This window comes from Pelophylax lessonae, assembly GCF_965119305.1.
Source record: "Pelophylax lessonae genome assembly, chromosome: 4".
NCBI lineage: Eukaryota > Metazoa > Chordata > Amphibia > Anura > Ranidae > Pelophylax > Pelophylax lessonae.
The window spans coordinates 512240113-512261852 of NC_138771.1; the positions used below are offsets into that span (position 1 = coordinate 512240113).

Genomic DNA, 21740 nt, shown 5'->3' on the forward strand with positions numbered 1-21740 from the left:
AGCACATGGTTGTCGAGGACTATTTGGTCGCTACAAAAAAAAACTGCTAGTGCTAACAGAGATCAGGCCTGACTCTGCTAACGCAGCGGTTTTGTGTGATTTGTGTTTTTTGGAAGTGTCAGTAATCTATTGATTACTACACTTGCCTGGGTAAGGTGGTCTGGGCAAGGGGGCTAAACGCAGGTGCTAGCAGGAATCAGTGCTGATTGTGCAAACACTGTGTTTGGGGAACACTAAATTATGGGGACGCTAGTATAGTTCTGATCAGATCAGATATTGATCTGTTCAAACACTATACTGGTAATGGAGGTGTGTGTATGTGTGTTAGTGTACTTGACTCTAACTGACGCTAAGTAACGGTGGTGTAGTGGGACCCTGACGCTAACTAGCTAGCCTAAGTTGTGTCACCCGTGACGCTAATACAGTGATCGGTAATCACTGTATATAGTGAACACTGTGACAGGGAAGTGAAGGAGTTAAACTGGGGGAGATCAAGGGGTTAAACCTTTATAGAGGATAGATGGCGGGTGGCCTAAACCTATTCGGGCCTAGCGCAAGCGCAAATTAGGGTCACAAGTGACACTAAATACAGTGATCAGTAGTTATCTGATTTACTGTATATATTAGTGCACTGTGTTATAGAGAGCGAAGGGGTTAACTGGGGAAGATCAAGGGGTTAAAAGTTTTTTAGGGGATAGGTGGCGGGTGCCCTAACCCTATCTGGGCTTAGCGCAAGCGCAAATTAGGGTCACTAGTGACACTAAATACAGTGATCAGTATTTACCTATATACTGTATTTAGTGCACAGAGTAATAGGGTGTAAAGGGGTTAACTGTGGGTGATCAAGGGGTTAAAACTTTATTAGGGGATAGGTGGCGGGTGCCCTAACCCTATTTGGGCCTAACGCAGGCGCAAACTACGCTCACAAGTGACACTTATACAGTGATCAGTAAAATATCTGTATACCACTGTATATAGTGTTCACTGTGAGGGGTTTTGGGGGTGTACAGGGGGTGATCAGAGCTGATGAAGGGGTTAAATGTGCCTATGTGAGGTGTGTCAGTGTAGTGTTGGTGGAAACTCACGTTTTTGCTGTGTCTCTGTCTTCTCCTGGAACCGAAAGGGCTCCAGAAGGGACAGTGACATCACTTCCCCTGCCTGTGTTTACATTACACAGACAGGGGACAGATTGCCATTGGTTGGGACCGATCACCAGACACTGACCAAAAATCATTGGTCAGTATCTGGTGTTTGATCGGTTCCCTACCGAATCCGACCAGAATCGGCACCCGCGGCGCGCGGGAGCGCGCTCTGGGAGCCGAGAACGCGCCGACGTAGGTCTACGTGACCAGACGGGATCGTGCCACTTTGCCACAGTAGTACTCCAGTACTCAGCGGTAAAGTGGTTAAGCTGCAAAAAAAAAAACATCCGACGCTCCTAAAAGCAGCTGTAAAAATGCCCTGTGTGCACGAGACCTTTTTGTTGTCTGTAGCACCATTGTAGCAGTCATTTCTTGTCAAGTAGCTGGAAAGTTTTTAAATAGACACGAAGACAGCTCCAAAAAAATGCTTTTGAAATGTTGAATAGATAGTGAATGAATTAACTTGCCAAGTTTTAAAGTTATTTTAAACTTTTTTTTTATTAACAAAAATGTTATACTCACCTGCTCTGTGCAGTGGTTTTGCATAGAGCAACCCCAATCCTCCTCTTCTTGGGTCCCCTGCCGCCACTTTGAGCTCCTCTCACCCACTGAGTGCCTTTGTAGCAAACAACTATGTCTGCTGTGTCTGTACCAATGAGGAAGGAGAGAAACGAGAGAGCCTCTGCTCTTGTGCACATTGCTGGATCGAGATCGGGCCTTAACAAGCTAATTACATTCTTATTAAGACCTTTTCACTTTTTAGCCCGTATTCACACTGCAGCGGCACGACTCTGTACTACTTCGGGGGTGACTTGTGAAGTCCCGTGCACCGCGACTTCGGCGCAACTTGCACGGACTTCATATAATGAATGTCTATGGAAGTCGCTCCGAGGTCGCCCCGAAATAGTACAGGACCCTTTTTCTAAGTCGGAGCGACTTGTGTCGCTCCTATTAGAACGGGTCCTGTAGCAGTCAATGGGCCGCGACTTGTCAGGCTGACAAGTCGCCTGACAAGTCGCGGCAGTGTGAATGGAGCATTAAACCTTAGTTTGTTTTTGTTTTTTTTTATTATAATTTGTATTGATTTCAATCAAATTTTACAAAACCACCAACAAGAAACATTGTTCCTTCAGATAGATCCCTTATACAAACTTTTTCTCCCCCCCCCCCCGCATTACCCCCTTCCCAGTTTCCCAACAAGTCACCCCCCCATATGCCCATATGCTCCCCTCTCATTTTCGACACATGATGTTTACCTCGGTCCACCATATCAGTCCATGTTCACAGTGTGCCCCCAATATTCCCTATTCACACTTATTTTCCTAATTTCCCCACAACTGTACAGACTCTGTGGATTTCTTAAAATCCAACCACTTTTTCCATTTTTTTAAAAATGTATCAACTCGCTCTTCATCTCTACTGCACATATACTCCATATTCTATATATATATTCGACCCTCCCACACCATTCTCTAACAAAGGGTGTTTCTATTTCATGCCATTTTTTTTCGATCATCTCCTTTGCAGCATTAAGCAGGTTTGGAACTATTGAATCTCTGTAATATTTTAACCGGTTGCCGACTGCGCACAGTATATTTACTGCGGCAGTCAGCCCCGGCCAGGCAGAGTGACGTAGATCTACGTCACTAGCCTGTCACCGGGTTTTGAGCCAATAGCGGGCGAGCGCGCGCCCGCTGAGGCGCGTGCCCGCTGAGGCTCGTTCACAGAGGAGTCCCGGCGTGTGACCGGCGGACCCGATGTCAGCCGGTCACACTACGATCGTCGGTAGAGCGGGAGAAAGGCGGGTGGCTTATGTAAACAAGCCGCCTGTCATTCTCCTCTGGTGTAAAAATGGAGATCAGATTGTTCTACTATGTAGAACCGTTGATCTCTGTTTTTACAATAGGAGACCTGTCCCACTACAGTTAGAAGCACGCCCCTAGGACACACTTAACCCCTCCTTGTCCAATACAGTTAACCCCTTCCCTGCCAGTGTCATTTTTACAGTAACAGTGCATATGTATAGCACTGATTACTGTAGTAATGTCACTGGTACCCCCAAAAGTGTCAAAAATGTCAGTCAAGGGTCCGATCTGTCCGCGGCAATGTCGCAGTACCACAAAAAAAAATCGCAGATCGCCGACATTACTCGTTAAAAAAAAAAAACACCAAAAATGACAAAAATCTTTCCCTTTGTTAGTAAACGCGATAACTTTTGCGCAAACCAATCAAAATACGCTTTTTGCGATTTTTTTTTTTTACCACACATATGTAGCATAAAACAAAATGACCGAAAATGTTAAAAAATTTGGATTTTTACATTTTTTTGGGGGGGAATTTCATATAAAAAAAGTGAAAAATATTGTTATTTTTGCAAAATTTACGCTCTTTTTTTGTTTATAGCGCATGATCAAAAAATTGCACAGGTGATCAAATATCACCAAAAGAAAGCTCTGTTTGTGGGAAAAAAGGACGTGAAATTTGTTTAGGTACAGCGTCGCACGACCGCGCAATTGTCCGTTAAAGTCACGCAGTAAAAAATCGCAAAAAACACCCTGGTCAGGAAGGGGGTAAAATCTTCCGGGGCTTAAGTGGTTAAAGATCTATTTGTTTAATGAAAAATACATGTCCAAGGGTCATCCAAATAATAAGTTGTTGTATCTTTAACCAATACTCCCGTATTTTCGGACAATCTCACCAAATATGAAGCATTGAGCCCTCTACCTGGCAACCCCTCCAGCACGTATTTGACTTCTCTGGTTGATATTGATGTACTATAACAGGTGTGATATACCATCATGTTAGACACTTATGGTTTATCTCAATTGCTATTTATGTCTTTAGCGGTGCAGTGAGCAGCTCTCAGCACAATTTTCTTCTCGTGATCCTCTAAACTCGTTCCTATTTCTCTTTCCCATTTTTCTAAAAGGTATTTTTCCTCAAACTCATCAGGTCAGTTAGCATTTTATAAATCTGAGACAAACCATGTCTTACCTTTACGGGTTGCAAAGCTTTTCCATTAAAGTCAGCTTTTTTTCTTCATACCTTAGTTTAGATCTATTGATGCCATCACTGGGCTTGTCTTTACAATGCCGGCAGATTATGCCTGGTGGGAGAAGCCGGTAGGGTGCTGTACACCGCTTCTAGAAAACATCACAGCACCTCACTTCAGTACTCCTCATAAAGCATTTTTTACCCCAACACTTCATATTCCTGATATGTGTCTGTTGTGCCATATACTTGTAAGAGAAAGTATCCTGTTCTCTTTGTATTGCATCCTTTATGTGAAATCCCTGGTGTTCCTGCTCGTCCCTCTGCTTTCCCATTAAAAACTGATGACAATAAGCCGGAGAGAACACTGTGGTCAGTTCTCTAGCTATTCTGGGAACCCAGCCTGCTCTCTTCCAATGATCAGACTTGTCCTGACATGCCCCTGCTGCACAGCCATTCACTGGCAAGCTCAGTGCACTGCTGCTTCTCCTCCCCCAGCTCTTATGCGACTGAGAACAGAGGAAATGTGATCATTTATTTTTAAAAAAAAGGTATTTATAATGTTTTTTTATATCTATAAAAAAAATTGTTTGCCTTTCATTTCTATTTTAAACGGAATGGGTTGATTTACTAGGTGATAGTTTACAATCACTTTATGAGGAGCCTGCAAGCAGTGGGCTAGATCTTGGGAGGAGTTATGCAAATATCAAAATGCCTCAATGGGAGGATGTCCGTCAAGGGCACTCCTAGACAGGCTGTATTTGCATGGAGACCACCCCAGGTAATGCCCACATATGATGCCAAATCTACATGTTTGAAAGAACAGAAATCCAAATGATGAAAGGGTTAGGCCAATGACAGTTAGGCTCGGGAGGAAAGTTCTTGTTGATGCTGGACCTAGCAAATGAGACAAACTCTACCTAAGAGGGTGATGGTTTGGGAGATTAATCCTGGATTTTTCTTTAAAGTGTTACTAAATCCAGAACCTGCATTCACTCTATCTAGTCTCCCACAGTACTCCAAACATGGAAATGCAATTATTTTAGTAAACATAAACTGCTAAATAACCTTTCTCATCAGCAGTATATAGCAGTCTTGTGACTTCTATCAGTTCCTAGTAAAGCTTGTAGGAGGAGTTTTCATTCTCCTCTGATTCTCTTTCTAGAAAGTACTGAGTGGCCCTGTGCTGATCACATGTACTCTCCCAAGAAAATAGGAATACACACCAAACTGAGCATGTGCAGAGTGACCCCAAAGGCTCTGTTCTATCCTGAGATGGGTTGGAATCAGTAAAAGAATAGGAGAATCGGAGAGCCCCTCCGGGTCACCTTCAGGCTGCACATATCTGCCTTGCTGGTCTGGCAAAACCGCTTTACCTCATCCCTTCTATATTCAGTCCTGCACTCAGGGATTTATTGTCAACTGTTCCCTATTCGGTGCAAAGTTACTTTAACCTAGCAGTGGTCTCACTGATTACTATCTGTCCTAAATACACATACCTTTTCTTGTGCAGCCATTAATCCCCCCGCTGCTCTTGGCCATTTGAGTTCATGGGAATTTCTCAATATACGATTTACTATTATCAAATTTTTGAGTATAATAGACCACGTGGGGGTCAGACTACTTGATTTGTCCTCTTGCCCCGGTGCCCGCCCAGGAGAGACTCTATATGTATGCATGCTCACATCCAGACAAGGGAGGCCTATCTTCTCCCATGTCATCCCTTTGTATGTCCTGAAGAAGCCAATCAGCGAAAAGCGTTGACGTACAGGGGCTCACTTATCCATTACTACGTAACAACAGTTTGAAAATAATTGGCCATGGTGGGCCGAGCTTTGTACATATATAACAAGCATGCTTTACTGCATATACAGACTGATTTGACTGTTGTGGGCTTAGTAACACTTTAGGCCCCATTCACACCTGGGCGTTTTTGAGCATTTTTAGCTCCAAAAACGCTAAAAAAAAATGTTCCAAAACGCCCAACAAGTAAAACCCCATTCATTTAAATGGCCCCTGTTCACATTTGAGCGTTTTAACGCCTGAAGCAAAACGCCTGTAGCTGAAAAAAGTACATGAGCTTCTTTTTGGGCTGATTACCAGCGTTTTTGATAGATGTCAATGCCTGCCTCCAAAAACGCCTGAAAATCGCGGTATAGAGTAGGGAAACTTTAGAACCCCTGTTGGCTTTTTATTTTGATCCTTGCAGATTTTCCCTCACTTTCTATCTGATGACTCAGTTATCACCATAACAGGAAAGCCTCATGCACACTGGGGCAGGAGAAAAGCAGCTTCAAAAACTCTGCTAAGTGTCACGTTTTTTCAAGCTCGTGTAGGCACTTCAAGCGCTTCTGCGTTCATTTGATTGGCCTAAAAATGAACTTATTGTTGTCATTGCCATGAAAAAAAAAATAAAAATGCCGAAGCGCTAAAAGCGCATAGCGTTACTGCGTGTTTAGACATGTGTACACACGTTTACCCATGTTTAGGCGCATAAGGCGTCTTTTTTTATGCGCAAAAGCTCCTCTTCTGTACGCACAAGTGATGGTGTTTTTTCTGCTTCTAAACGCCTGTAAATGCCCGTAGTGTGCATGGACACATAGGGATTGATTTACTAAAGGCAAATAGACTGTGCACTTTGCAGAGTGCAGTTGTACTCTGCAAGTGCAGTTGCTCCAGAGCTTAGTAAATGAGGTAAAGATTGACTTTGCAAAGAATACCCAATCACATGCAAGGAAAATTAAAAAAACAGCATTTGTGCTTGCACATGATTGGATGATGGAAGTCAACAGAGCTTCTGCTTATTTACTAAGCTCTGATTCAGCTGCACTTGCAGAGGCAATTGCGCTTTGCAAAGTGCACAGTCTATTTGCCTTTAGTAAATCAACTACATAGATTAACATGGAGGCTCAAATGCCTGCAAAAGCAGCATTTTTGAGCTCAAGTGTGCATGAGAGCTAAGAGAGAGGAAATCTCTCTAATGGAGCTCTGGATAGCAATAAAACCCTAACAACATTTCTAATCCTTCACAAATCACTCCAAAATGCCCTATAATTTGGCTGGACATACACTTTAAACTGCTTTACATTTAAAATGCTTTGTGTAGCAGTTATTAATGTTATGACAATTTTAATAAAACTGAAATTTACCCTTGACGTGCATAGCCATCCTTCTGGCTGGACTGATCCTCCTTAGGCAGGCCAGTGAAATAATCAGTTCCTTTAGTAGTATTTGTAATGTATCATGTTCTGTTATCCAGCTACGAGTATTGGAATGATCTTGCCCTCTTTATCTTTTCGCACACTTTGCCTGTCACAGTTTCTTCTCTTCGCTGTCTCATGTATGAAACGTTAATATAATTCATCATCTCTGTTTTCTTGGCAGGATGGAAGGAGCCATGTTTCATGTGCTCCCGGGTAGGTGGGAATCGCAGTCCCCTGAAGCCGGTGTCTCCATGTGGCTGTGAAGATTCGGACTCCGTTCTGGTGTTTGAGTCTCGATTTGAGAGTGGCAATCTACAGAAAGCGGTCCAGGTGTAAGCATATTTTGCTTGATTGTTGATTTAACTCTGGTATGGGATGGGATATGCAGTTTACTTTTACTGGATTCAAAATGACTCCATTTAAAGAGACCCTGTCATCCTCCCCATGCTGGTCAAAGTGACTGTGTCTGCAAAATGGCCCCCTGACCCCTTTATACTCACCTTGCTTGCTCTCCCTTGCTGCACCTTCCTCTTCCTTCCAGTAACACTATGCAGTGCTTCCTTGTGATTGGCTTTAGGTGTATTTTAGCAAGTATTTTTGCGTATATGTTACAATTAAAGTTTAGCTAAACCCAATTGGAATATATTGAAGCTTACATGTCTTTAGATGTGGTGCCTTCTTTAGTTTTCTTTTTACCTTTATGTTCACCTAGTGATCCTGCTAGTAACACGCTTCCTGTTCAAGGGGTACAAAATGTTCACTCACCCTTTTGAATCAGGACAACAGAAGTGAAATAGGACTATGGAATCTCACCCTTCTTCTGGTGTCCATAACATAGGTGGCATGGTTCTGTAGGTCTCAGAGAGAGTTAAGAACGTTGTAACTGAAAACATCACAAGTCGTTTCCATCTCACAAGATTTCTGGCAGGTTCAACAGGTATTTTTTCAGCTTATCAAACAGATATAACAAATAATATTCAATGGTATATTTACCAGTCCAAAAGGGTCCAAATAAGTGAAATTCATTGTTAGGGTTTATATACACTTAAAACTCTTAGTTAAAATTCTATATTAACTAAAAGCACAGTAGAGCTGTTTAATTCTGACCATTCATTGTGTAATTGCCCCCCCCCCAGTGGTAAGTCATATGACAGATTAAAGCGGAGTTCCGGCCACAAAAAAAAATTTCAATGAACATACCCCCAGGACAGTCAGGGCTAGTACATTCCACAATGGCTAGCCTCTGATCTGTTCCGGTTCGCACTTACCTGCAAGAAGAAATACTCACTTTTAAAATTTCTTCTCCAGCGTTGCCATCTCTGTTGTGGGCAGCTGAAGCCAGCGCGATCCTCTTCTGCGTCCTCTTCCGTGTCTTCTTCTCCCAGAATGTGCCTGCACTGGCCCCTCTCGTCACTTCCGGTGCGGCGCCGCATTCCTCCACAGCTTCGCACCGGAAGTGACAAGCGGGGCCGGTGCCGTCGCATTGATTCCTGGGAGCGATGACGTTCAGCTCCCAGGAATCATCGCGAAGGAGGAAGTGACGGAGGAGCCGCGGCACAGAGGGAGGAAGTGGAAGAAAGGTGAGTATTTCTTTCTACAATAACAAGGTAAGTAAAAAAAAAAAAATCCTAACTATCCATTTCCTTTTTAGGTGAAGAAAAGCAAGCGGATGGCCACAAAATCGATTATGTCGATTTTGTGGCCGGAACTCCGCTTTAACTTTCTGACTAAGCTAGTAGTAGTTAGTCACACTCAGCTGTACTTGTTCTGTAACGCTGAACACATTTGGTAGCTTCTCCAAGTCACTTCTTTCATTCTAATGAGTGTCTGGAACATACCCCAGCACCTAGTTTAATTACCAAGGAATGTGACAAGGCAGATGTTGATTGTCTAAGATCAGGGTGGGAGGTGTAAAAATTGTGGAACAACCCTGTTCTATTTTCATAATTTAATTCTTGGTACCAGGAAATCTGCACAGGTTTCAAAGATTTGACTCACATGACTGAAAATTCTGTTGAAGAAGTTTCATAGCTTCTCCGAACCACTTCTTCATTTCTCATTAAGCAGCATTTATACGGAGCATAGACACCTAACCCAATTACGAAAGAATGTGTCAAGGCAGATGTTGATTGTCCAAGAACAGAATGGGAGTTGTGAAAATTGTCAAACCACCCTATAAAAGTTGCATGATTACATCCCACATAAGTGTGAATCCTTCAATTCTGAAGGTGTGACTTGGAGTAGAGATGTTAAAACAGCATTGTATGGGGAAGCAGATGGTGTCAAAGGCCCCTACCCTTGTTGGGGAATGCTTACTCTAGATTAACCACTTTACCCCCGCTCACTGTGCCTCTACTGCGGCACAGTGGCTCGTTCCCGTCCAGCGACGAAGACCTACGTCGCTGGACTCCTCCCCTTATGGGCGGCGCTCGCGCGCTGCCGGAGGCTTGCTCCCGCTGTATTCAGTCACAGCGGGTGTCGGGCCAGGGGAGGAGCAGCGGTGATCGCCGCTGCTCTTCCCCGATCGTCGGGGAATGGAGTTTGGAGATCCGCCCGCTTGTGTAAACAAAGCGGGCGGATCTCCTAAGTGACAGATTGCAGGGTTCAGCGTAGCACACACGTTAGTAAGCACCAGGCATACATTAACCCCTCCCTCTCCAATAAAATTAACCCCTTCCCTGCCAGTGTCATTTTTACAGTAACAGTGCAAATTTATAGCACTGATTACTGTAGTAATGTCACTGCTACCCCCAAAAGTGTCAAAAATGTCAGTCAAGGGTCCGATCTGTCCGCTGCAATGTCGCAGTCCCGCAAAAAAAATAGCAGATCGCCGCCATTACGTGTTAAAAAAAAACACCAAAAATGACAGAAATCTTTCCCTTAGTTAGTAAACGCAATAACTTTTGCGCAAACAAATCAAAATACGCTTATTGTGATTTTTTTTACCAAACATAGGTAGCAGAAAACAAATTGGCCAAAAATGTAAAAAAATTTTGATTTTTACATTTTTTTGGGGGGGAATTTCACATTAAAAAATGTGAAAAATATTGTTATTTTTTCAAAATTTACGCTCTTTTTTTGTTTATAGCGCAAAAAGTAAAAATTGCACAGGTGATCAAATACCACCAAAAGAAAGCTCTGTTTGTGGGAAAAAAGGACGTAAATTTAGTTTGGGTACGGCGTCGCACGACCGCGCAATTGTCAGTTAAAGTCGCACAGTGCCAAATCGCAAAAAGTGGCCTGGACGTAAGACAGCAAAATCCTCCGGTGGTAAAGTGGTTAATGTAGGTGGCCTTTTTTTTTTTTGTCCAAATTTTGGATAGAGAACACATGGTTCACAGGAGTTGTAAAAGAGGTCATCTACATCAGATTGGTATAACTACCCCTGAACAGGAATAGGGGCCTTCAACACCATCTGTCTTCCACACATTGTGCAGTTTTAACATTGAATGGCTGGATAACGGCATCTGTGCTACCTGTGTGCATATAAATGCTGGAGTAGCTTTCTTGACACTCATTGGAACTGAAGACGTGACATGGATAAGCTACCAAATGTCTTTATTATTACAGAACAACTCCAGTTGAATGTGAGAACCTTCACGGACAGCTCTTTGATAAGTTTCTGAAGGAGACCATGGCAAAATAATGTACTGTTAGTCCTTTGGCAGACATATATGGGCTCCCTGATGTGCAGAGTGATCTGTAACCGATTTCCTCTGTCCGGCATGAATACAGAACGGTGATGAGCCAATCACGGACACTTTTTTTCCTTCTCAGAATGCTGTTAATTCCACACACTCACATCTTATGCAGTCAGGTCCATTTCAGAAATCTATTATCCACATTAGCATTTTTATTTTCTCAGCGGGAAAGCGTTTTTTCCCAAGCCAATTGAGTTGCTGTCTGCTTTTTATAGAATAAATTGCCATAAATTCAGTTAGTAGCTGTGCATAATAATAGGATAACACACACCCTCCACTCCAGAGGCTGACAGCACTCCCGCATGTCAGTGTGAACTCACGCCTTTTGTGATATCCATATTGTGTTTACTGCCTGCTGGAGGTGAGCTGCTGAGAACATTGCACGATAGGGGAGAACAATGAGAATTTGTTCAATCAGTGATTGAGTTAAAAAGATATTATGGAAATAGGAAAAGAGAATAAGCTTCTAAGCTCAACTTTTCGTATAAAGGCATGAGTACAGAATGGACCAAATCAGCCACTTGTAGAGTAGAAAGAACTTCTGAGTAATGGCATTTGTACAAGCTAGGCCTGTAATTATATGACCGCCACCACCTTTGCTGATCCAGAGCATCAACCCATGGACAGTATTGTTTTGGATTCTGGGTCTTATCTCCATAGGATTCTAGAGACATCATAATCAAAGTGGGTCAAGCAGCTGGTTGCTGATAAGCTGAGGTTTTCCTGTGTCCAATTTTCCCACCTCCCTATCAAGGGCCAATCTGATGCAGCTGGGTGACATACCGAAAACCAAGCAACTTGTAGAATCTGTCCTAACTGCATTATTTAAAGAGAATTCCACTGAACAAAATTAAAAACGCAACACTTTTGTTTTTGCCCCCATTTTTCATGAGCTGAACTCAAAGATCTAAGACTTTTTCTATGTACGCAAAAGGCCTATTTCTCTCAAATATTGTTCACAAATCTATCTAAATCTGTGTTAGGGAGCACTTCTCCTTTGCCAAAATTAATCCATCCACCTCACAGGTGTGGCATATCAAGATGCTGATTCGACAGCATGATTATTGCACAGGAGTGCCTTAGGCTGGCCATACACTATACAATTTTCTTATTCAATTTCCTTTAGATTTACCTTAAACTATGTAGTGCAAGGGCCTGCCTGATTGCATACAAATTGAAAGTGTTTAGGTTTGACCCTATATTACATGGTTTTGGTAAATCTAAAGGAAAGTTGAACAAGAAAATTGTATAGTGTATGGCCAGCCTTAGGCTGGCCACAATAAAGGCCTCTCTAAAATGTGCAGTTTTATCACACAGCACAATGCCACAGATGTCGCAAGTTTTGAGGGAGCGTGCAATTGGCATGCTGACTGCAGGAATGTCCACCAGAGCTGTTGCCCGTGAATTAAAAGTTCATTTCTCTACCATCTCCAAAGGCGTTTCTGAGAATTTGGCAGTACATCCAAATGGCCTCACAACTGCAGACCACATGTAACCACACCAGCTCAGGACATCCACATCCAGCATCTTCACCTCCAAGATCGTCTGAGACCAGCCACCCGGACAGCTGCTGCAACAATCGGTTTACATAACCAAAGAATTTCTGCACAAACTGTCAGAAACCGTCTCAAGAAAGCTCATCTGCATGCTCTGTGTCTTAACCTGACTGCAGTTTGTCATCGTAACTGACTTGAGTGGGCAAATGCTCACATTCAATGGCGTCTGGCACTTTGGAGAGGTATTCTCTTCACGGATAAATTCCGGTTTTCACTGTACTGGGCAGATGGCAGACAGCGTGTATGACGTTCTGTGGGTGAGCGGTTTGCTGATGTCAATGTTGTGGATCGAGTGGCCCATGGTGGCGGTGGGGTTATGGTATGGGTAGGCATATGTTATGGACAACGAACACAGATGCATTTTATTGATGCCATTTTAAATGCACAGAGATACCGTGATGAGATCCTGAGGCCCATTGTTGTGCCATTCATCCATACCATCACCTCATGTTGCAGCATGATAATGCATGGCCCCATGTTGCAAGGATCTGTACACAATTCCAGGAAACTGAAAACATCCCAGTTCTTGCATAGCCAGCATACTCACCAGATATGTCACCCATTGACCATGTTTGGGATGCTCTATACGACAGCGTGTTCCAGGTTCTGCCAATATCCAACAACTTCGCACAGCCATTGAAGAGGAGTGGACCAACATTCCACAGGCCACAATCAACAACCTGAGGAACTATATGCCAAGGAGATGTTTTACACTACGTGAGGCAAATGGTGGTTACACCAGATACTGACTGGTTTTCGGACCCCTCCAATACAGTAAAACTGCACATTTTAGAGTGGCCTTTTATTGTGGTCAGCCTAAGGCACACCTGTGCAATAATCATGCTGTCTAAACAGCATCTTGATATTCGACACCTGTGAGGTGGATGGATTATCTCGGCAAAGGAGAAGTGCTCACTAACACAGATTTAGACAGATTTGTGAACAATATTTGAGGGAAATAGGCCTTTGGTGTACATAGAAAAAGTCTTAGATCTTTGAGTTCAGCTCATGAAAAATGGGGGCAAAAACAAAAGATTTGCGTTTATAATTTTAGTTACCACTAACTGGGCTTATGCCAATCAAAATGTTTAGTCCTAAATCATTAGGAAAATATAGTACAGATTATGAAGAGAGGGCAGTAAAAAAAAAAAAAAAAGTCAAAAAAGCCCTACAACAGAATCAGTGCAAAGCTTTCTTAAAACAGAAAGTAGCCACATGTTCCATGCCATCATTTACGCCAAAAAAGGGGATTATTCCTCATTTCAGAACAGTGAATAGAGCCATTCAAATGATTTGTTTTCCATGCACTGCACTGATGATGGACAGAAAGCCTTGAACAATTGTTTTCAGTTTGTAATAAATGGCTTTATATTATTAGACCATATTTGCACCATACATCAGCGGTTCTAGATGTGTATTTGGTTTTTGGGGTATAAAGGAATGATTTGCATGGTTTACCCACTATCCTGAAATGAGGAATAATCATTTAATTTTTGTCAAACGCAATGGAATGAGACATGTTCTTCTTCTGTTCTGTTCTAGGAAGGAGGTACTGTGCTACATTCCTAAATTATTTTAATTGTGTTGGCTAAAAGAATTATACACTGCTCAAAAAAATTAAAGGAACACTTTTTAATCAGAGTATAGCATCAAGTCAATTAAAGTCCTGGGATACTGATCTGTTCAGTTAAGTATCAAAGGGGGTTGTTAATCAGTTTCAGTTGCTTAGGTGTCAATGAAATTAACAACAGGTGTACTAGATGGGCAACAATGAGAAGACATCCAAAACAGGAATGGTTTTACAGGTGGAGGCCACTGACATTTCTTTCCCTACTCATCTTTTCTGACTGTTTTTTCACTAGTTTTGCATTTGGCTGGGGTCAGTGATAGCATGAGGCGATACCTAGACCCTATAGAGGTTGCACAGGCAGTCCAACTCCTCCAGGATGGCACATTAATACGTGTTGTTGCCAGAAGGTTTGTGGTGTCTCCCAGCACAGTCTCAAGAGCACGGAGGAGATTCCAGGAGACAGGCAATTACTCTAGGAGAACTGGGCAGGGCTGTAGAAGGTCCTTACCCATCAGCAGGACCGGTATCTGCTCCTTTGTGCAAGGAGGAACAGGATGAGCACTGCCAGAGCCCTACAAAATGACCTCCAACAGGCCACTGGTGTAAATGTCTCTGACCAAGCAATCAGAAACAGACTTCATGAGAGTGGCCTGAGGGCCCGATGTCCTCTAGTGGACCCTGATCGCACTGCCTGGCACCGTGGAGCTCAATTGGCATTTGCAATGGAACACCAGAATTGGCAGGTCCACCACTAGCACCCTATGCTTTTCACAGATGAGAGCAGGTTCACCCTGAGCACATGCGACAGAATTGAAAGGGTCTGGAGAAGCCGTGGAGAACGTTATTGTCACGGAACCATGAACCAGACGTACAACAACAGATAAGTGAAAATAAGACAGCTTTATTGAAAAACAAGCTATAAAGCAAAAGTCCAAACGGATGGCGAAACCGATGCAGAGTCTTGCGAAGCCAGGGGTTTAGGAACCAGCAGGGTAGTCAGACGAAGCCAGGATCAGGAACCAACAGGGTAGTCAGACGAAGCCAGGATCAGGAACCAACAGGGTAGTCAGACGAAGCCAGGAACAGGAACCAGAAGTAGCAGCAGTCTTAGTAGCATGTGAACACAGGAGGACCAAGCAGGGAACTGAAGCCACAGACCTCCTATATATATGAGATAGGCATCCAGCTCCTCCCAGTGGGAAGGAGGAGCCGCAGGGTGGGAGGCTACAAGAAACCCAGAAACCAAGATGGCCGCCAGCACATGTCAAACGAAGGAGAACAGCAAGAAGGTAAGACCATGACAGTACCTCCCCCTCAAGGACCCCTCCTCCGCGGAGTAAAGAACGGTTTCTGAGGGAAGCGTGCGTGGAAGGCTCGGAGCAAGGCAGGAGCATGGACATCTGCGGAGGGAACCCAGGAACGCTCCTCTGGACCATAACCACGCCAATGAACCAAACTGCACCCGACCGCGGACCAGGCGTGAGTCCAGGATATTGCTCACCTCATACTCCTCACGATTGCCCACTCGGACCGGACGAGGCCGAGGAACCGAGGAAGTGAAACGATTACACACCAGAGGCTTCAACAGGGAGACATGAAACACGTTGGAGATCCGCATGCCAGGAGGAAGCGCAAGGGCATAGGCTACCGGGTTTACCCTGCGAAGCACTCGGAAGGGACCAACAAAGCGAGGCGCCAGCTTGGGAGTGGGCACTCGAAGGTTGAGGTTGCGGGTGGACAACCATACACGGTCTCCGGCCTGGTAGGAAGGAGCAGGCGCTCGTCTGCGATCAGCCTGGAGTCTCTGGCGCTGCGCAGAGACCTCAAGGGACTTCTGGATCTGTACCCAAGAAGCACGTAGGACGGAAAGGTGATCCTCCACAGCCGGAATATCCTGGGGAGAGAATACCTCCGGTAACACGGCAGGTTGGAAACCATAGTTGGCCATGAAGGGAGACGTCCCAGAGGAAGAGTTCACCGCCGTGTTCCTGGCAAACTCAGCCCAAGGCAGGAGGTCAACCCAATTGTCTTGGTGATCGGAGACATAGCAACGAAGGAATTGCCCAAGGCCTGATTGGATCGTTCTGCGGCCCCATTGGACTGAGGGTGGTAGGCCGAGGAGAAGGAGAGATGAATCCCCAACTGGGAGCAAAAGGCGCGCCAGAACCTGGACACAAACTGACTCCCCCGATCCGACACAATCTCCTTGGGCAAACCGTGCAACCGGAAGACCTCCCTGGCAAAAATCGTGGCCAACTCCTGTGCCGAGGGTAACTTCTTGAGAGGAACACAGTGACACATTTTGGAAAATCGATCCACAATCATGAGAATGACCGTATGGCCTCGGGATGCAGGGAGGTCCACAATGAAATCCATACCCAGGTGTGACCATGGGCGCTCCCCGGTGGCTAAGGGTTGCAGAAGGCCCAACGGAAGGTGCCGAGGGGACTTACTCTGGGCACAAACGGAGCATGCCGCTACATATGCGGCGATGTCGGAACGTAGGGAAGGCCACCAGAACAGACGTGAAACAGACCAGGACAGCTGATTCTTTCCAGGATGCCCCGCGGTCTTGGAGTTATGGTAGGTTCGCAACAACCGAGTGCGCAACTCCTCAGGCACAAAACATCTGCCGTTGGGTCTCCCAGAGGGAGCACCAGATTGAGCCGCCAAAATCTGCTCACCCAGGGGAGAGGTCAGGCTGGTGCGCATGGCAGCCAGGATCTGATTCGGAGGTATGACCGAAGTCGGAATCGACTCCTCCCTGGACAGGTCGGAGTACTGCCGTGATAAGGCATCAGCCCTGATGTTCTTGGAACCGGGTAGGTAGGAGACCACGTAATTAAAACGTGACAAGAACAGAGCCCATCTGGCCTGACGTGGTGTCAATCTCTTGGCCTCAGAGAGGTAGGTCAGATTCTTGTGGTCCGTCAGGATGAGGACCGGAACCACCGAACCCTCGAGCAAGTGCCTCCATTCTTTAAGAGCCTGCACGATGGCCAATAACTCCCTGTCACCAATCTGGTAGTTGCACTCCGCGGAAGACAGTTTCCGGGAGTAAAACCCACAAGGGAGCAGAGGACCCTCTGGTGTTCTACGCTGAGACAGAAGGGCGCCTACTCCCGTCTCAGACGCGTCCACCTCGAGGACAAAGGGCAACCCAGGGTTGGGATGCGACAGAATCGGAGCCGACACAAAGGCGGACTTTAGAGCCTCAAAAGCTCGGATGGCCTCGGGCGGCCAGACCTGGGAATTACTGCCCTTCCTGGTCAGATCCGTGAGAGGCTTGGCTAGCATGGAAAAGTCCCTGATGAACTTCCGATAATAATTGGCGAAGCCCAAAAAGCGCTGCAGGGAGCGAAGACCACTGGGCTGGGGCCACTGTAAGACAGCCGAAACCTTCTCAGGATCCATGGAGAACCCCTCAGCGGAAATGATGTAACCTAAGAAGGTTACCTGGGATCGGTGAAATTCGCATTTCTCAAGCTTACCGAACAGCTTGTTCTCTCGTAACCGTTGCAACACTCGTTTGACATCCAGAATGTGGGTCTCCATGGACTCAGAATATACCAAGATGTCATCCAGGTAGACCACCACACACTGCTGCAACAGGTCACGGAAAACATCGTTGATGAATTCCTGAAAGACTGCGGGCGCATTGCACAGCCCAAAGGGCATAACCAAGGATTCATAATGACCGGTCCTGGTGTTAAACGCGGTCTTCCACTCATCGCCCGCCTTGATCCTTACGAGGTTATATGCCGCCCTCAGGTCGAGTTTGGTAAAGACCGTGGCCCCTTTAAGGCGATCGAACAGCTCGGAAATCAAGGGTATCGGGTAAGCGTTCTTGATCGTGATGCGATTGAGACCCCTGTAATCGATGCAAGGCCTCAACTCACCGCCCTTCTTTTTCACAAAGAAAAATCCAGCCCCTGCCGGGGACGAGGATTTGCGAATGTGTCCACGTGAAAGCGCCTCCCTCACGTACTCCTCCATGGCCTCATTCTCCGCTACCGACAGTGGATAGACTTTGCCACGAGGAGGAACGGCACCAGATTGTAACTCGATGGCACAATCGTATGGGCGGTGCGGAGGTAGGGCAACCGCGCGCACCTTATCGAATACATCCCGGTACTCCTCGTATTCAGGGGGCAACAGAGAGTCCGAGGAAGTACACAGCAACTTGACAGGCCCATGGATGCAACTAGTCCCACACTGCGGTGACCACGAGAGGATCTCGGCCGATCTCCAATCGAAAATCGGATTATGCTTCTGGAGCCAGGGGTACCCCAAGATCACCGAGTAGTGTGGAGACGAAATAACCTGGAAGCAGACCGACTCTCTGTGGACGGCACCAATGGCTAACCCCACTGGAAGGGTCTCATGAGTCACGTGTGGCGGCAGAAGGGGTCTGCCGTCTATCGCCTCAAGAGCCAGAGGAGAACCTCGAGCCTGCAGAGGAATGGAATTGGCGGCAGCGAACACACTATCAATGAACAAACCACCAGCACCAGAGTCCACCAACGCCTGGGTCGTCACCGAGCCCCCGACCCAGGAAAGGACAACAGTGATCAGTGGTTTGTCAACACGGGAAACCGGGGACGAGGAGACTCCACCCAAGATCTGCCCCCGACAGGATCTCAGGTGCGAGCGTTTCCCTGGACGGTTCGGACATGCCAACCGAAAATGCCCACCGAGACCACAGTACATGCATCGGCCCTCGCGTCTCCGGAGTACCCTCTCCCCCTCGGACAGGCGAGCAAACCCCAGCTGCATGGGTTCACCCCCAGACAAGTCATCCCCAGGAGGCGTGGGAGGAGAGGGAGGCACGGGTGGGACAACAAAGGTAGGCGCCAATCTGTTAGGAGGCCTCCGCAGACTCTCCTTAAAGGAAGGTCTCTCCCTGAGTCTGGTGTCAATCAAAATCAGGAAAGAAATAAGAGACTCGAGCTCCACTGGTAGGTCCTTAGCTGCAACCTCATCCTTCAAGGCATCCGAGAGACCATGAGAGAAAGCAGCGACCAGAGCCTCATTATTCCAGCCCACCTCTGCTGCCAGGGTACGAAACTCAATGGCGTATTCAGCTACGGATCGTGAACCCTGTCTGATGGACATAAGGAGCTTCGCAGCAGAGGCAGCACGAGCCGGCACATCGAATACCTTCCGAAGAGAAGCAACAAAACCGGAAAACTCGGCAACCACCGGATTGTTGTTCTCCCATAAAGGGCTGGCCCAGGCCAAGGCCTTGTCCGAGAGCAGCGAGATTAAGAAGCCCACCTTTGATCTCTCAGTAGGAAAGGCATGAGGCAGCAACTCGAAATAAATGCCCACCTGGTTAAGGAAACCTCGGCACTGAGTTGGCTCTCCCCCAAAGCGCTGTGGAAGGGGGGCAGAACCGGACATACCCCGAAACACCGCGGGCGCAACAACAGGTGTCGGGGTAGACTCTGGCGCAACAACCGGAGCGGCAGTAGGAGCGGGCCCAGGAGCGACAACCGACCCATCGGCAACGGGAGCGAAATGAACCGTGCGCTCAAGCAGGGTTTGCAACGCCACGGCGAACTGACCCAACAGGTGATCCTGCTGATCAAGTCTGGCAACCAGCGTGGGTAGTGAGGATGGCCCTGTACCGTCAGAATTCGTGGCCTGTGGTACCGTGCGTTCAAGCAGGGTTTGCAACGCCACGGCGAACCGACCCAACAGGTGATCCTGCTGATCAAGTCTGGCAACCAGCGTGGGTAGCGAGGATGGCCCTGTACCGTCAGAATTCATGGCTTGGTCCTAATGTCACGGAACCATGAACCAGACGTACAACAACAGATAAGTGAAAATAAGACAGCTTTATTGAAAAACAAGCTATAAAGCAAAAGTCCAAACGGATGGCGAAACCGATGCAGAGTCTTGCGAAGCCAGGGGTCAGGAACCAGCAGGGTAGTTAGACGAAGCCAGGATCAGGAACCAACAGGGTAGTCAGACGAAGCCAGGATCAGGAACCAACAGGGTAGTCAGACGAAGCCAGGAACAGGAACCAGAAGTAGCAGCAGTCTTAGTAGCATGTGAACACAGGAGGACCAAGCAGGGAACTGAAGCCACAGACCTCCTATATATATGAGCTAGGCATCCAGCTCCTCCCAGTGGGAAGGAGGAGCCGCAGGGTGGGAGGCTACAAGAAACCCAGAAACCAAGATGGCCGCCAGCACATGTCAAACGAAGGAGAACAGCAAGAAGGTAAGACCATGACAGTTATGCTGCCTGTAACATCATTCAGCATGACCGGTTTGGTGGGAGGGTCAGTGATGGTCTGGAGGGACGCACAGACCTCTACAGGCTAGACAATGGCACTCTGACTGCCATTAGGTATCAGGATGAAATCCTTGGACCCATTGTCAGACCCTACGCTGGTGCAGTGGGTCCTGGGTTTTTCCTGGTGCACGACAATGCCCGGCCTCATGTGGCGAGAGTATGCAGCCAGTTGAAGGAATTGATACCATTAAATGACCCCCATGCTCTCCTTACCTAAATGCAATAGAACACCTCTGGGACTTGGTTGACGCCAGGTTGCACCTCAGTCTGTTCAGGAGCTCAGTGATGCCCTGTTCCAGATCTGGGAGGAAATACCCCAGGACACCATCCGTCGTCTCATTAGGAGCATGCCCCAATGTTGTCAGGCATGCATACAAGCACGTGGGGGCCATGCAAACTACTGAGTACCATTTTGAGTTACTGCAATGAAATTTCAGCAAAATGGACTAGCCTGCTTCATTATTTTTTCACTTTGAGTTTTGGGGTGTCTTTAAATTCAGCCCTCTGTAGGTTGATAATTTTCATTTCCATCTAACGATGTGGCATCCTTTAGTCCCTAACACATTACCCAGTCCATGTCAGTATAGATCTGATGTGTTTTCAAAGTGTTCCTATCATTTTTTTGAGCAGTGTATTTGTTAAGCCTTCTTTACATGGGCTTTGATTCTCTGATTGAGAGTCAGCGTTTAGGGTTAAATTGAAATCTGACAGTTGCAGCCCTGTTCCTTCCTGACTAGCCTTTTAACTGTTTGCTTTTTACCTTTTAGTTTGTTTTTTTCATTTTACAGCATAAAATTACAGAGTCCCAGGTTAGGTGTAGAGTGAACAACAGCCCTTTCATTCAAAGCCATTATACACATTGGGGGGGCAGTGTATTGGGTGTCAAAAATGTTATCTGAACACACCACTGCTAAAAGGCCCAGACACACAACTCCACTCCAATAAAAGTCAAGGGGACAATCCTAAAAGAAGGCAACGTGCATCAGGGGTCCAACCAAGTACCCTTTACTAGGTCCAAACCAGCTGCTGACAGGGTCTGTGCTTGTAATCACACTGGAGGGAATGCCACTGAAGGTCCAGTTCACTTCTAGTCTATTCACATTGTTTTCAATCAGGCCCTGATGAAGGGGGAGTTTTTGGACCCCTGAGACACATTGGCTACTTTTTACATTGCCCCCCCCCCCCCCCCGACTTTTAAATTTTGATTACATTACACTATAAGGAGACCATGGAGGTCCTCTGGGGTGTAACCTGATTACTTACATCAACATCAA

The 21740-nt window shown here is 46.2% G+C and overlaps 1 protein-coding gene across 1 annotated transcript in view; it reads left to right on the plus strand.

Annotated features, from left to right (window-relative positions):
* AGBL3 (AGBL carboxypeptidase 3) overlaps positions 1–21740 on the plus strand; it is a 199941-nt gene that overhangs the window by 96450 nt on the left and 81751 nt on the right. Inside the window, exon 5 of the mRNA XM_082252932.1 lies at positions 7518–7668. Within this exon, the coding sequence (XP_082109058.1) occupies positions 7518–7668 (151 nt within the window). The remainder of the gene's footprint in view (positions 1–7517; positions 7669–21740) is intronic.